The 12,282-nt window shown below is 52.3% G+C and overlaps 3 protein-coding genes across 3 annotated transcripts; all 3 read left to right on the top strand.

The window, feature by feature from the left end:
• Positions 1-2,556: 2,556 nt before the first annotated feature.
• On the top strand, positions 2,557-7,776 carry PHYSODRAFT_331926 (hypothetical protein; the record flags this gene model as incomplete). The annotated part of the gene is made up of 9 exons (XM_009528819.1): positions 2,557-2,593; positions 2,936-3,327; positions 3,356-3,436; positions 3,545-3,869; positions 3,950-4,170; positions 5,779-6,345; positions 6,535-6,967; positions 7,401-7,595; positions 7,715-7,776. 9 exons carry the CDS (start codon positions 2,557-2,559, stop codon positions 7,774-7,776), a joined length of 2,313 nt encoding a protein of 770 aa, XP_009527114.1.
• A 1,229-nt stretch (positions 7,777-9,005) lies between these two features.
• On the top strand, positions 9,006-10,223 carry PHYSODRAFT_403058 (hypothetical protein; the record flags this gene model as incomplete). The annotated part of the gene is made up of 2 exons (XM_009528818.1): positions 9,006-9,198; positions 9,349-10,223. Coding segments are annotated over 2 exons (1,068 nt in total), but the record flags the coding sequence as incomplete, so codon positions are not given.
• Positions 10,224-10,357: 134 nt separating this feature from the next.
• PHYSODRAFT_503065 (hypothetical protein) lies at positions 10,358-11,266 on the top strand (the record flags this gene model as incomplete). Its single annotated transcript, XM_009528817.1, has 1 exon — positions 10,358-11,266. The coding sequence occupies one exon, from the start codon at positions 10,358-10,360 to the stop codon at positions 11,264-11,266; it is 909 nt and encodes a 302-aa protein (XP_009527112.1).
• Between the last annotated feature and the right edge of the window lie 1,016 nt (positions 11,267-12,282).

The raw sequence follows: 12,282 nt of genomic DNA, 5'->3' as shown, positions 1-12,282 counted from the left end.
GTCCCTCTTGAGCACCTGACGGTTCATGGCGTCGGCGCCCCTTGACCCTCTGGTCTTCGGGTAGGTCTTCTTCCCAGACCCAGGCGATGGGCAGACACGTTGATAGTGTCCTAGTCCGCCGCAGCCGTAGCAGCGGGCTGAGTACTGCTCAGCCGAACTCAGATCCATGGGTTCTGGTTCGCTGTCAGCGACCACAGGCTGTACAACAGCCAGAGCACCAGGATGCTTGTGGCTGTACTCTTCCTGGAGGGCGACTTGGATCGCCTCTTCCATAGTGGCGGTGCGCACGCGGAACAACTGCGTGCGCGCAGAACCGACCTTCAGGCCGTCCACGAAGACTGTCATCTTGACGTCTTCCGACAGTGGGTTCCCCACCAGCGAGGTTGTCAATGTGGGTATCTCCTGTATGTACGCGTACAGCTCGCGCTCCCCTTGTTTGCAGGCAAGGAAGCGCGAGCGCTGGCGGAACTCGTTGTTCACCGGGAGAAAAGCGGCTCGAAGCTGCTCACACACCTGAGCCCAGGATGTGAAACATCCAGGCGACATCGCTTCGCGCGTATACGCCCAAGTCTTGGCACGTCCGCCAAGATTGGAGAGCGCGAAGGCGACTCGAAGGTTCTCGGCCGAGGTGAGACCTGTGCTCATTGCGACCTCGGTCTCCCGGATCCAGAAGTGAAGGTTCTCACCTTCCTTCCCTTCGAACGGAGGCACAGCTAGCCGCAGAGGCTTAGGCTGCACCCGTTTGGGCTCACTCATCTGAGCCAGCGGGTTTCCCTGCACATGAGCGATGCGCCCGCGGTCGTACTCGTCAAACGCGCTCACCCGCTCGACCTGCTCGGCTGGCGTCGCTGCCGCCAAGCTCCGTAGGGCATCTCTTCCGAAGATGCCCACCATCTTCCACACCGACTCGAACTGCGAGTCAGTCAAGTGAGGAAACTCACTTCGGTCCATCGTGGCTCACAGACCTGAGCCATCGAGGATTCAGGTAGACCAATCTACCCGCGTATGCGTAGGATTGACTACGAGTGCTACCAAGTGTGACCGGGTCACACAGCACAATGCACAGAGGAAGTGCGTGCGGATATTACTATCCAGGTGAACAGCAGTTCACCAGTTCCCGGCCTCAAAGGGAACGGTTTGCTACAAAGGAGTAGGTTATAAGACTGACTGTATTTTGGTAGAGGTTAACTTGGTCGTAATACAAACTACAAGTTAACTATACAAAAGCCCACACAAACTCAAATGGTTGGCTTGCGGAGCTACTGGTACCATGTACCATGTACTCGGGAGAGTGACACCCGTCACTCTTCATGTAATGGGTACACTTGATTGTACCCCGTTACAAAAAGGTAGACCACGTAGAAAATCGGTAGTGCAAACTCGACGTACTCGGCCAAGAGTAGGTATTCCGCCTGAAAGAGAGCGCGAAAAGCTGCGAGAAATCGAGTATGATTTCGAGGATAACGTAGTCTGCAGCAGCTGTGGGTTGGCTGTGACTGAGTAATGAAGTGGTGGTTGAGGACCATGGCTACTCGAAGGGACCCGAGGGTTTCTGAGAATGACTCCTGCATGCGTGCAGTTGTTGTGATTGGCTGAGGCCAATGTAGTCAGGAAGAGTCCACGGGGTTTTACTGCTTGCGGAGCTTTCCCCTGCAACAACACTTGAAGTAATAAACACATCCCAATTTGACCCACACCAAGCAAGTCGCTCCTGTTTTATGATCAATCTACTTGTAGCTGTGTTACTGAAGCTCTCCTGCTCCTCGATGCGGTCGACGGGCAGGATTCCAATGTACTCCATGGGACTGAGAGTCTCATAGGTTATGAGCCCAAAGCGTGAGCGCTTGTGGGTATGCTGTTGCAAGTGATGTTTGATCAGATTGTACATTCGTTCGAGTGCTGGCACTGTGACCGGTGGAAAGATCATGGTAAGAAGCGTCGTGGTGTAGACCGAGTAGGACGCCGCCGAGCTTGAATGGCAGTTGGCGGCGTTGGCTGACCAGAGGTTGGTGCACAATTGGACGTTGGAGGGGACGTCATGCATCCAGATGCATCGAAATAGATATTGGTTGTATGATTTGTGTAAGCAAGAGCCAGAAATTGGAGAATATTTTTATCTGTTGCTAGTTTACTGGTTCATCTGTTGCGGGCAAATCAGCGGAAAATCTGTTGCCCGAGTTGGTTTATCTGTTGCGTGGTGTAGGGGACGAAAACAACAGGTTTTCAGTACCGAAATCCTGCAACAGATTACACGTCGAGTTGACTAGGTATATCTGTTGCCTAGGTGATTACTTGTTGTGCCCATGTATCGAGTAAGAGCACCCCCGCTATTGCTCAGGAAGGTGATACATGAACTTGTGGTATTCCGTTTCGGGGACTATGGCGAGCTCAGCGGTCTGATACGGATTTATTCTGCGCTAGTCATTCCTTAACTTTTCAAGCAGCTTGAGTTACTGCTGCATGTAGATGATAACTTGCCGTTCCCCTTAGAGGCTAACGAGGCCTGTGACTTCTGACGCAGGCGTGCTACGACAGGTATGGCAAGTCAACGTCGCCATGGGTGCGCTCTTGACGTCCACGCCTATCCCGAAGAGTGTGTGACCTATTCTAATAAAGCGCACGAGGTGCTACTGGACTAATTGGTGCCAGGGATGAGTTACAGCTTCTTCAGTGTTTCCAAGGATTTACCAGCAGACCACGCGCTTACGGGTCGATCCACGAGGTGAAGGATCACTGCGGTGAGCGTCACGTTGTCCTCCTAGTCATCGTGTGAGTCATTACGATCAGAGCGGTCATAACGACCCCCATAGCCATCATCACAGTAACAACGGCCTTGGCCGTAAGAGCGGTAGCCCTGAGGGTGCCCCAGCTCGGAGCCTGCAAACCCACCCTTTGCGAGGGGAGTATGCGAATTTTGAACTCTCTATTTCGCAAGCACTGCAGCAGTTCCGAGAGAAGCTAGGGGAGGAGCAAGCGCGGTCAAGGAAATTAGAGGGGCAGTTAGCAGCCGCTGAAAACGAGCTGACCGAACTCAGGAATTTTGATCTCCCAGACAACGATATAACTATCGCGTTGAGGAAGGAGTTGCGGAATTCGATTTTACAACTAGCCGAGGAGAAGGCGATTTCAAGTGGCTTGCGCAAGAAACTTGCCCATGTGGAAACTGAGTTGAATTTGTCGAAGCAATCCGTCGCCACGCACGCAGACAATCTACTTAAGGCGCAGGCTAGCCATGCTAAGAAACTCCAGAATGTGCACGAAGACATGAACAACCTCACGAGAGAGGTGGACGCGCGCAAGAAAAAACTGGAGGACCGGGAGAACGAGGTCGCGAGAGAAGAATATGGAGAACAAGGAGGAAGAACTACAAGTCAAAGCCGAGGAGCTGCAATCGCATGAGGCCAAGCTCAAAGAGGAGGGCCGGCGTCTCCAGAACGTAACGCATCGCCTGCAACGGGAGCGGGAGCAGTTGGATGCGGATAAAAAGAAATGAGAGAAGCCGAGTCGAGAGAAGCAACAAGGAGGCCTAATATCGCTGAGGCAGGCGAAGATTTTGAATGAAATGAAGCGCCAGACCCGGCTCCTGGAAGAGCAGTTCAAGAACAACGGGTGCCAAGCTGTGTTTAAAGAGCTCGAAGCCAACCTCAACCGGATCGAGGAAGAGAGGGCGGCGATGCAAGCAGAACGGGGTGGAGTGAGAACGCAGTTGGAATCGATGAAGGCTGCGCTAGAGGCGGTGAAAACGGAGAACAGCGGATTGCAAGACACCATCGCGAGACGAGAGCTGCATCTGCATACGTACAAGTATAGCGCGGTGACCAAGGAAGCTATCGAAGCGTTCACAGAATGGAACGCCGAGATCCGAAATGGTAAGCCGCTTGAGTTTCTGCTTCAGTGTGGTTTGACATTGTATTGACTTCCATTGTCTCTGGATTGAAAAAAAATGTAGGTAACACGAGCACAATGCAGAAGAAGCGCGACTTCAATCTGGGCAAAATGAAGGAGGCGTTTGGATCGAAGACGGCGGACGCTGAAGAGTTCAAGGCGCTTGCGGTCGAGTTCTGGGAGAAAAGAAATGAGTTGGTCCACGACAAGGCATGGACCGTCATCCACTCGATGGACCACGGCAGATACGCGTATGTATGCACGGAGATTATGGAAGCATTGGGCGTGTTGGAGAAAACCATTAATCCTTAGTCTGTGTGCTGCTGCGTAACGATGAATGAATTCACATTTCCAAGTCACCGATGACTTCGAGCGAGTCAACTTTGACTCGAATACGCTTGTTTTATTGATCGCGAAGTCAACATGGACTTGAACCAAGTCGACATTGACTCAAACGTACTAGTTTCAGTAATAGCGAAGTCAACGTCGACTCTGAACGAGTCTACATTGACTCGGTCGACAGCGACCCAACGTTGACTTACAAACCCAAAAAAATAAACTCGGTTTCAGTATGAACCCCCAAAGGGTCGTTTCACTTGAGTTTGTATAGACAGTATCCGAAGCGAAAAATGGCCGACTTTTCAGATGAAGAGGATCGCCAACTCGTTCAGCTCGCGGCGGTGTACGAGAAGACGAATCGACTGGGTGTCAATGAAGAAAGACATGAGGCCGTCAACATGGAGCGCAACCAAACTGCAACACCGAATCAAGACGCTAGCCATAGCCCCAATTGTAGTAATGAGAGCCTTTGTGTCCGTGGTAGCCCCGATCGCGCGCGTACTTAAGTATGCGAGAAGTCATCGGACGGAGGTGTCGACTCACGTCCGCTGGGTAGTACGATGTAGTGAACGTGGGTCACTCTCAGTGGCCACGTCACGTGGCCACTGAGAGTGACATTAACGGAACAATGCATTATCACGAGCATCCGTCGGCCACGTCGACAACAGCTGCCTGGGTTCCCCCCCGGGTGCTTCCTGAGGTAGTAGAGTGCAAAGCTACCCCCTCGTGGGAAGAGCGTGGGCACTAGACAGTGAGTCCTTCAGTACTATGTAGTCGCGACGTGTACAAGCTCGCACAGGGGCGGCAAATGCCTTGGCGGCTACATAACAACGAGCGAAGAAGAGCTATTGGAGACCACGCAACTATAATTTTTTTTAGTCATATGCACAGGTAAGCAAGTGTACAGGTGAACGTAGCCCAACTATCTAAATCAAGGTCCAGCGCAATCCAAACTTGCCCTAGTCCGAGGCGGATCACAAGTTCGCGCCCGAAGAGGGGTTGCCTGCACCCATGTAGAGCAAGGCGCAATAGATCCGATGCCTGAAGACGTTGAGGTGATGCGGGACTGTACAGGAGCCGACGCCAGACGCGGAAAATGTGCAGCGTAGCATCTTTTGGAGCTGGAGGACAGTGTAATGACCTTCAAGTGATCCATATACTGCTATGGCCATCCTACTTTCACATAGCCTTCGCGAAAGTCATGCGAGCCCTTTAAAAAATCCTATCAAGCATCGACCACCTTCAGAGCAATAGCAGGGGTGCTGTTACTCGATGCATGAGCACAACAAGTAATCACCTAGGCAACAGATATACTAGTCAACTCGACATGTAATCTGTTGCAGGATTTCCGTACTGAAAACCTGTTGCTTACGTCCCCTACACCACGCAACAGATAAACCGACTCGGGCATGGATATTTTCAAGTTCAAGGTGAAAATAGCGTTTGAGGAGAGAAAGCAGAGATGAAACCAACGCCCAAGTGCTAGGAGAAGTCGTAGAGGTCGTAGCGTTAGTTTCAGAATCTCCGTCTGCCGCTTAAGCCCTCCTGCTTTAGCTTTCAGCCTTCAGCACTCCGGTCATGGTGAGACTTACAAGCCGCTCCTTCCTTCACCTGACACCTGAAGTGGTGGAGTTCGAAGCAGAGCATCCGTTTTATGCTAAGGTCTTACTGCTAGACTCGGAGGTGGTGACGTTTCGCAGCTTGGAAGGAGGCGAAGGGAAACTGGATCGTGCCGTCGCCGAAGACCACGTGGATCGGGCCAGCGAAGTTTCCCAGGCCGGTCAGATCTCGTTGCTCCGACGACCCGTGTCCGTCAGTTTAGCTGGAGAGGTTCAGTATGGACAAGTGATCTCGGTCGACCAGAGCAGTGTCACGATCCGATCCGGTGGTCATGAATTTGTGGCAGCGGCAGCTGCAGTGTCAGTGGTGCCACCAGTGATTGTTCTGTTGCTTGAAGACGTCGAGTTCAGAAGCGACGAGTGGAGTCCTACTGACCTAGAGGCGATGGAGCAGTCAATTCTGAGTCGGCTGCTCGGTACCGGTGGTAGTTCTGCTTCAAATCAAGTGTCCGAGATACTGGAAGGTCTGATGAGTGAGGAAAATCACCCTAGTGGTGACAAGGTGTGTCAGTGGATCGACCCAAGAACAGGAGAGGAAGCTCATTTTCCACTCCAGCACGCTATAAATATCGCTTTTTACGTCGACGGAGGGGTGTCACCAGTGCCACGCAGCGTAGGCAACTCATTTTGCAAACCACCAACGCCCCAACCGCTTCGGAGCACGTCCGCTTTGTCTCGCGGCTCGGTTCAGGACGTGGAAGAGCTCTTTGACCCGTTTCCAGACGACGATGACTCGCCCCAAGACGAATCGGAACGCGGTGCTGAAGTTGGTCGGGCGAACACTACCACACAACACGTGACAAAACGACAGCAAGAGGTCACGGTTGCCAACGGCGACGATGGCCACGTCCTCTCCAAGCGACAACGAGTTCAAACCGCTATTGATCAAGACGCATTGATTATCGCAAAAATAAGCGACGAACCGGACCTTCTCGAGCGTTTCGTGATGATTAGGAAGGAGGCCAACGTCAAAGCGCAGCCGGCGGAGGGTGGTGGTACCATGCGTACTCACGTACAGAAGCCATCCCCTACGACAAGGGGAAAGAAGTCGTCTAAGTACGCATTTGCACCGTCCGAGGAGCAGGAATTAGTTCACGAGCGCATAACAACGGAGAAGCACAAAGGTAAGTCTGCCAATGTGTTTTGCAGAGGTTTAGTTCGGTCCGAGCACGTGGAGTTCAAAGCCGTACCTGGAATTTGTACGCGGGCCTATGATATTCGTCTCGGTTCTGGTGGTCTTTCGATTCGACACTTTGCAAGACTATCGAGGGATGAGCGGGTGGCTTGGTTGGAGGCCGGTGGTTCAAACTTTGACAATTTGTCCGCAACTGCAAGAATTCTCGGCGGCATCGCCGCCATCGTGCATCGAAGATGTTGTGGACTCTGCCAGGGTTTTTCTCACCTATGCTCGCGAGTTTTGCTGTGCTGAACTGATCGAATTGGTTGAGACCATCGTGAAGTTCGCCGAACACACGCTATCGCAGGTATCGTGGACGCCAAAAGAGATTTCTAGCTTAGTTTTCTGGGTAAATGACGTTCTCGAGGATTTTCGTACAGCGGCTGAGGAAGGTGGTGCACTTCGAGCCGTACAGCAACGTTGTATGACCGATGACCGGTTGCTCAAGGATGTGATGTTGATAAAGGTGCATCGGCAAGTGCAGGATGTACGACACGAGATGATGTCGGGACCAGCACGCCTTGAGGGCCACGTTGAACAAGGATCCCAGCTCCGCAACGGCCGCAACCACGACGGTAAGAAGCGATTTGGGCGAATCCCTAAGGAAGTACTTCGCAAATTACCACCCCGCATCAGGAAAGTCGCGACGACTGTGCATGCGTTTTCTCTCAGCGGCGGGTTGTGCGGTGGACAGTGATGGCGGTTGTCCCAGCGAGCATGGGCATTTCGTTCCCAAGCAGCTACCCGCGATCGTGAAAAAAGAGATTGACAGGCGCTTTGGTGGGCTGAAGGACGAGCACAAAGAGTTATGACTCGTTCAGACTGGTCTGGCAATGTATCCATCACGAACGCAAAACGACCGACCGTCGGCGGTGCCATGCAAAGCCGATAGGGTGGCGCGAGGTCAAGTAGCAAACTGCGTTAACACAATCAATTCAAGTGATGGATCTCAGACGGTGTTGGACCAGTCTAGATTACGCGTGCAATCGAGGCCCCCACGCGACTCAATTAGGGTACCCACAACAACGAGCAAGATTGGCGAGGTAATTTGTGCGCAGTCGGCGGGATCTGCGGTAAATCCGACAGCGCCAATGGCTGCTGGTTGCACAGATAGTCGTCAATCGAGGCCTTTTTAAGACACAGAGGCAGACGCAAGGAGCGAGACCGGCAAGGTATCCTGCACCCGGGTAGCTGACTTGCGTTCAAAATCACTTGGGTCGCAGCAGTTGCCGGTGGAGGGTGCAAGCGTTTGTCGGTTGAGGTGTTGCAGTCACGCCCACATTAGTCTGTCATTGGATTCGGCGCGAGAGATTCAATCATGTTTGAAAGCGGATTTACTTCGGGCCGAAGCTCGAATTTCCGTCCTGCACCGCAAACGGGGGTTCGTTAGTGCAAAGCGACCCGCATCTCCTGTCTACGCAGTTGACGAAGTAGCCTGCAAGTCTCTATCCACCGTAATTCGCACGCACAATATGTCCCAGGAAGAAGCTACGCGATTTGTGCGGGGTGAAGATAGCGTAGACAGCAGACCGAACAAAGCCATCGATCGTGTCCGGCTGCGGACCGTTCTTAACGGCTATCAACATCTCGATCTACTCGTTGAAATTGCTCAGAAGGGCATCGACGTGGGGTGGAGACAAGGGCCGAGACCGCGGCGGCCACCACCGAAGAACCATGGTTCCTGCCGACGTTACCTACGTGCTGTCACAAGAAGCATTCGGGATGGCCAAGACTCCGGTCAATATTTGATAGTTGATGCTGATATCATTGAGCGGTGGCCAGAACTAATCTGCAGTCCGCTCGGTGCTGTTGAGAAGAAGGATGTCGACCCGATGAAAGGAAGTGCGCACAATTCACGCCTTATCCTACCCAAAAGACGACTGTGTAAACGCTGCATTTATTGTCGAGTCGGTGCCCAAAGTGAGATACGAGTCAGTGGTAGTTATCGCACGAGTTTAGCAAAAGCAGGGCATGCAGGCCGGATACGCGTCCTCAAGGGAGATGTCAAGAGTGCCTTTCGCCACTTAAGAACACGCGCAAACCAGGTCTTCAGAATGGCGGCATATGTGAAAGAACTCGGCATTCTCGTCGTCGATATGGCGGCACCATTTGGCTGGTCAGGTTCGCCCCCCTGCTACGCACTCTTTGGCCGTGCCATCACGTGGCTAATGGGCAGAAGTTCACCTGCAGCAGTGTCCGACTCGAGCGACACGAACCCATTTTTTCCTTACGAGTGGGTAGATGACTATGTCTTGGTCGAACCGGATGTCCAGAACAGGTTAGAACTCGCTGAAGCTACTTTACGACACGCTATGTTGGCTGTCTTAGGACCCCGTTCGATCAATGAGGCAAATTTTTCGGAATGGAGTGTGGAAATTGTTGTTCTGGGTCTACTATGGAACACCGAGCGCCGCACCGTATCGATACCAGAAGAGAAGATCGCTAAAGCTCGTGCTCGCGCCAGTGCGGTGGAGCAACGCGGCACAGCGTCAAAATCCGAACTGTACAAGCTACTGGGTTCTCTTCGCCACGTGGCTAATTGTCTGCCAACAGCCAAGCCTTTTTACCAACGATTGCAGACACTGTGTACATCAGCACCACGGTTCGGCAGAATTAAACTTACAGCAGGGGCCAAAACAGATCTCGTGTGGTTTCGGCACATTTTAATGCATGGTTGTTTTGCTGAATTACCGCTTGCGATGTTTGGCGAGCTGCCGGCACCGCACGTGGAGCTGTATATGGACGCGTCCAACCTCGGGCTAGCCGTGCTTGATCCCGCCTGCGAGTCATATATACAGATCCAGTTTGATGACGAAGAGAAATTGCTCATCGACAAAGTTGGTAGCGGCCATGACGAGTTTTCAATCAACGTCAGGGAACACTTGTGCATTGCCATCGCGTTGTGGTCGTGGGGTTCAAAGTGGAGCGCACAAGCGAACGGACGCACAACTCATGTCAAGTGTTGGAGTGACAATGCCGCAGCTGTGAGTTGGTGCAATCGGATGCACTCCAACAACGCGTTCAGCCAAGAAATAAATCGGGCGATTGGTCTGGCTGAAGTGTATTTCAACCTTCGAGTATCGGCGGATCATATTCCAGGATCGGCCAATTGGATGGCTGATGCAGCTTCGCGAGCTTGGACCGAACCTTACATTGCTCGATGGACTAATTTTTCTTCGTGTTGGGTGCAGACACAAGTTCCACAAGAATGCAGGAAAATTTACATCGACTTCTCGAATCCTCTTCAGTCCGAGTCACTGGCCACGACGTCCAAGATCAAGTATGCAAGCACATGGACACAGTGGTGTAGATGGTGTGAGCGGCTTCAATTCGCAAAATGGCTGCCAGAAGACCGCCGGCAACATTCGTACCAGCTCACCCTTTCGCCACGTACTGCTGGAAATATGGCTGGGGAAAATCGGGATCGGGGAATTCTGCCTCGACCGTGCTCTCTAAAGTCAGCCATATTGCGTGGCATCATAGGCGAACCCTTGGTTACAATGTCGGCTTTTTGCCCGGCCACCAACTCGCTATCACCGGAATGCGGCGGAAAGACCCATCAAGCAAGCCAAAATCTCCCGTTACAAGCGCAATCCTCAAGTGCCTGCATGAGCTCCTCGATTTCGCAGTTACCCAGCACCGGGTGATTTGGGGGGCTTCAGTGCTGGGCTTCGTCTTTCTTTTGAGAAGATCCGAATATTTGGCTCAAGGTTCAAGGATGCACAACTGCGCAATTCGGAGAGCGGACGTCAACTTTGTGGATGCTAGAGGCCACGAGACCCGAAACCTTCATGATATGACTTCGGTGATTCTACAATTTCGAGGGAGTAAATCCGACCAATTTGGCAAGGGTACTTCTCGAGAATTGGTGAGATCTGGGCATCGGTGGTGTTGCCCTGTACTAGCAGCATGGTACCTAGTTCGTCACCACGAGGCGCTTCGTATTGATGCGGGCGAGTTACTGTGCAAGGTGGATGCATCTCACAATTTGCAAGTATCCGACGTGGTAAGAGCGATAAAGGCTGCTGCTGGTCGAGCTGGCCATAATCCGCAAGACTACGCCTCGCACTCCCTTCGAAGTGGCGGCGCTACGGCGCTGTTTATTGCTGGTTTTGATAGTCTGGCAGTGAAGCTGTTTGGGAGATGGAAGTCCGACGCAGTCGAACGATACACGCGCATAAGTGGGCAGTTGACATCGCGGATGGCGTCGCAAATGCTGCAGAAGCCCGCATTGCATCAAGTTTAGGGGCATCCCCCACGCCCGGATACCCCGGCAGTGGTGGTGCTACAATGCAACTTCGTCATCATTGTGCCGCGTTTGGCACGTCCCCAGAATCGTGAGCGACTTCGACTGAAAACAGATTTTCCGCTGATTTGCCCGCAACAGATGAACCAGTAAATTAGCAACAGATAATAATTACTCCTCGCCATAAATTGACGCAGTACGATGACAAATATTTTGCAGTTTTGGTCGGCATGACTTTGACTGCAGAGTCTGTGGTGCGCCCACGGATTTCCCTCGTGCAGTTGTACTGACTTCGGTACATGAACAGATCTCTGATTCAGTGGGAGTAATGGAGATTTGGAAGTCAGCGATGTTCATGAGGGAAACCCTAGTTGTAAGTCAATTGGCCTACAATACCGTAAGGCAAAGAGAAGAACGGAGTTGCTGAATCCGGCGGGAGAGTTTGTGGCAAGTTGTAAGAAGGAAGCTGCGAGCGTGAGGGCACATGGTAATGTTGGCTACGGTTCAGTTGTACTATTCGCGGACTCAGTGGGAGAAATAAGGACAGTGTGTTCGCTATGAGTAGTGACACTGGTTGAGCAGCAATGTTGTGCCGGCATGAGAAGCTTGGATCCGATTTGAATTGCGGATTCATTATCTTTTGCGTAAAGTAGGGTGACGGATCGCTGCAGGCAGTCTCAATACAGGTTGCGAAAGGAATTGTGCGCAAAGCTCGAGTTGCTTTGCATTCGTCCATCAAGTTGCACTGAGAGAGTGGATGGAGTAGTCCAGTGGGAGTGCTGACTGTGCTCAACAAGAGCGTGCAGGTTGGAAGTGAGAGTAATGCGGAGAATTCCAGGAAGCGCTTGACGCGGTTTAAGATTGAGTCTATTCAGTCAGATTGGTCCCCGAGCTGGTTCGAATGGAAGGCAGAGCTTTGTGTAGCGCACCGAGAGTGCGGCACGAGGAGATGTATGTCTAAGTGGGAGTGCTGTCGAGCGAATGAAGTTAATATCCGAGCGGTGTACGACTTCACG

Source organism: Phytophthora sojae (assembly GCF_000149755.1).
Source record: "Phytophthora sojae unplaced genomic scaffold PHYSOscaffold_4, whole genome shotgun sequence".
Lineage (NCBI taxonomy): Eukaryota > Oomycota > Peronosporomycetes > Peronosporales > Peronosporaceae > Phytophthora > Phytophthora sojae.
Note: the sequence above shows the minus strand (reverse complement) of the source record. Positions and strands in the feature narration are given on the sequence as shown.